General features: G+C 49.8%; 1 protein-coding gene across 1 annotated transcript; it reads right to left on the reverse strand.

The window, feature by feature from the left end:
• Positions 1-97: 97 nt before the first annotated feature.
• Positions 98-1,003, reverse strand: GNI_205140 (putative RNA-directed DNA polymerase; the record flags this gene model as incomplete). Its single annotated transcript, XM_011135477.1, has 1 exon — positions 98-1,003. A coding segment is annotated over one exon (906 nt), but the record flags the coding sequence as incomplete, so codon positions are not given.
• Between the last annotated feature and the right edge of the window lie 46 nt (positions 1,004-1,049).

Raw genomic sequence — 1,049 nt, forward strand, 5'->3', positions numbered from 1 at the left:
CTTCAATAATGTGGCCAAGGTATAGTAGAGTTGGCGGAAGGAACTGACACTTCTGTAGGTTGATGGTGTAGCCGGCGTTGAGTAGGCGGTGGAACACTTTGTCCGTCAGTTTGAGTAGGGTCGGGATGTCCGGGGAGTGGATGAGTATGTCGTCCAGGTACACAAGAACACCGGAGTAGCGAAGGTCGTCGAGTAGGAAATTCATACTTCGTTGGAAAGTGGCTGGGGCGTTCTTAAGACCAAACGGCATTACCTTGAATTCGTACAGTCCAGTGGCGGTGCGAAATGCGGTGTATTCAATGGAGGATTCGGACATTGGAATTTGCCAGTAACCGCTGCGTAAGTCGAGTGCAATGAAATATCTAGAATCTTTAATCGAGCGGATCATCTCGGATAGTTTGGGGAGAGGGTACTTATCGTCGATGGTAGCCCTGTTCAGGGGACGGAAGTCGATACACATTCGCCAATCACCGGTCTTCTTCAACACCATAACAATTTCGGACGCGTAGGGACTGAGAGATGGTCGAATTACATCGTCAGTGAGCATTTTCTGGATCTCCGAATCAATTGTCTTGTCTTGTTCCGGGGTACGAACACGTGGGCGACTGACAATCGGCCTTGTAGTGGTTAGAAGAATTTCGTGTTTGATAGTAGAGACGACGCCGCGCTTGCGGTCTTTCCAGAGAGTGGAGTACTTGTAGAGTAGTTCGGCGACGGCGCCTCGGGCAGTCAAGTCGGTAACGTGTTGCAGTGCTTCGGTTATGGAGGGATCATCAGGGAGTGAAATTGAGTAGTTAAGCGGCAGGTCGGTGCTGGCAGGTTGCTGGTAGAGGCGGGCAAAACCGTCGCGGTTCACAAAGGACAGTCGTTTGAAATTACATGTAGCTGCCGAAGCAATCAGGAAGGGAAGGCCAAGAATTAACAAGGTAGAGGGGACATCATCCACAACGGCAAAGGTAGTTAAGAGTTCGGAGCCATTTTCTAAAGTTAGTTGGGCTTTCATCCAGAACGAGACACAAGTTGTAGTACCGTTGACGCCTTTGAATCGT

The sequence above is a fragment of the Gregarina niphandrodes genome (assembly GCF_000223845.1).
Source record: "Gregarina niphandrodes unplaced genomic scaffold scaffold00121, whole genome shotgun sequence".
Taxonomy (NCBI): Eukaryota; Apicomplexa; class Conoidasida; order Eugregarinorida; family Gregarinidae; genus Gregarina; species Gregarina niphandrodes.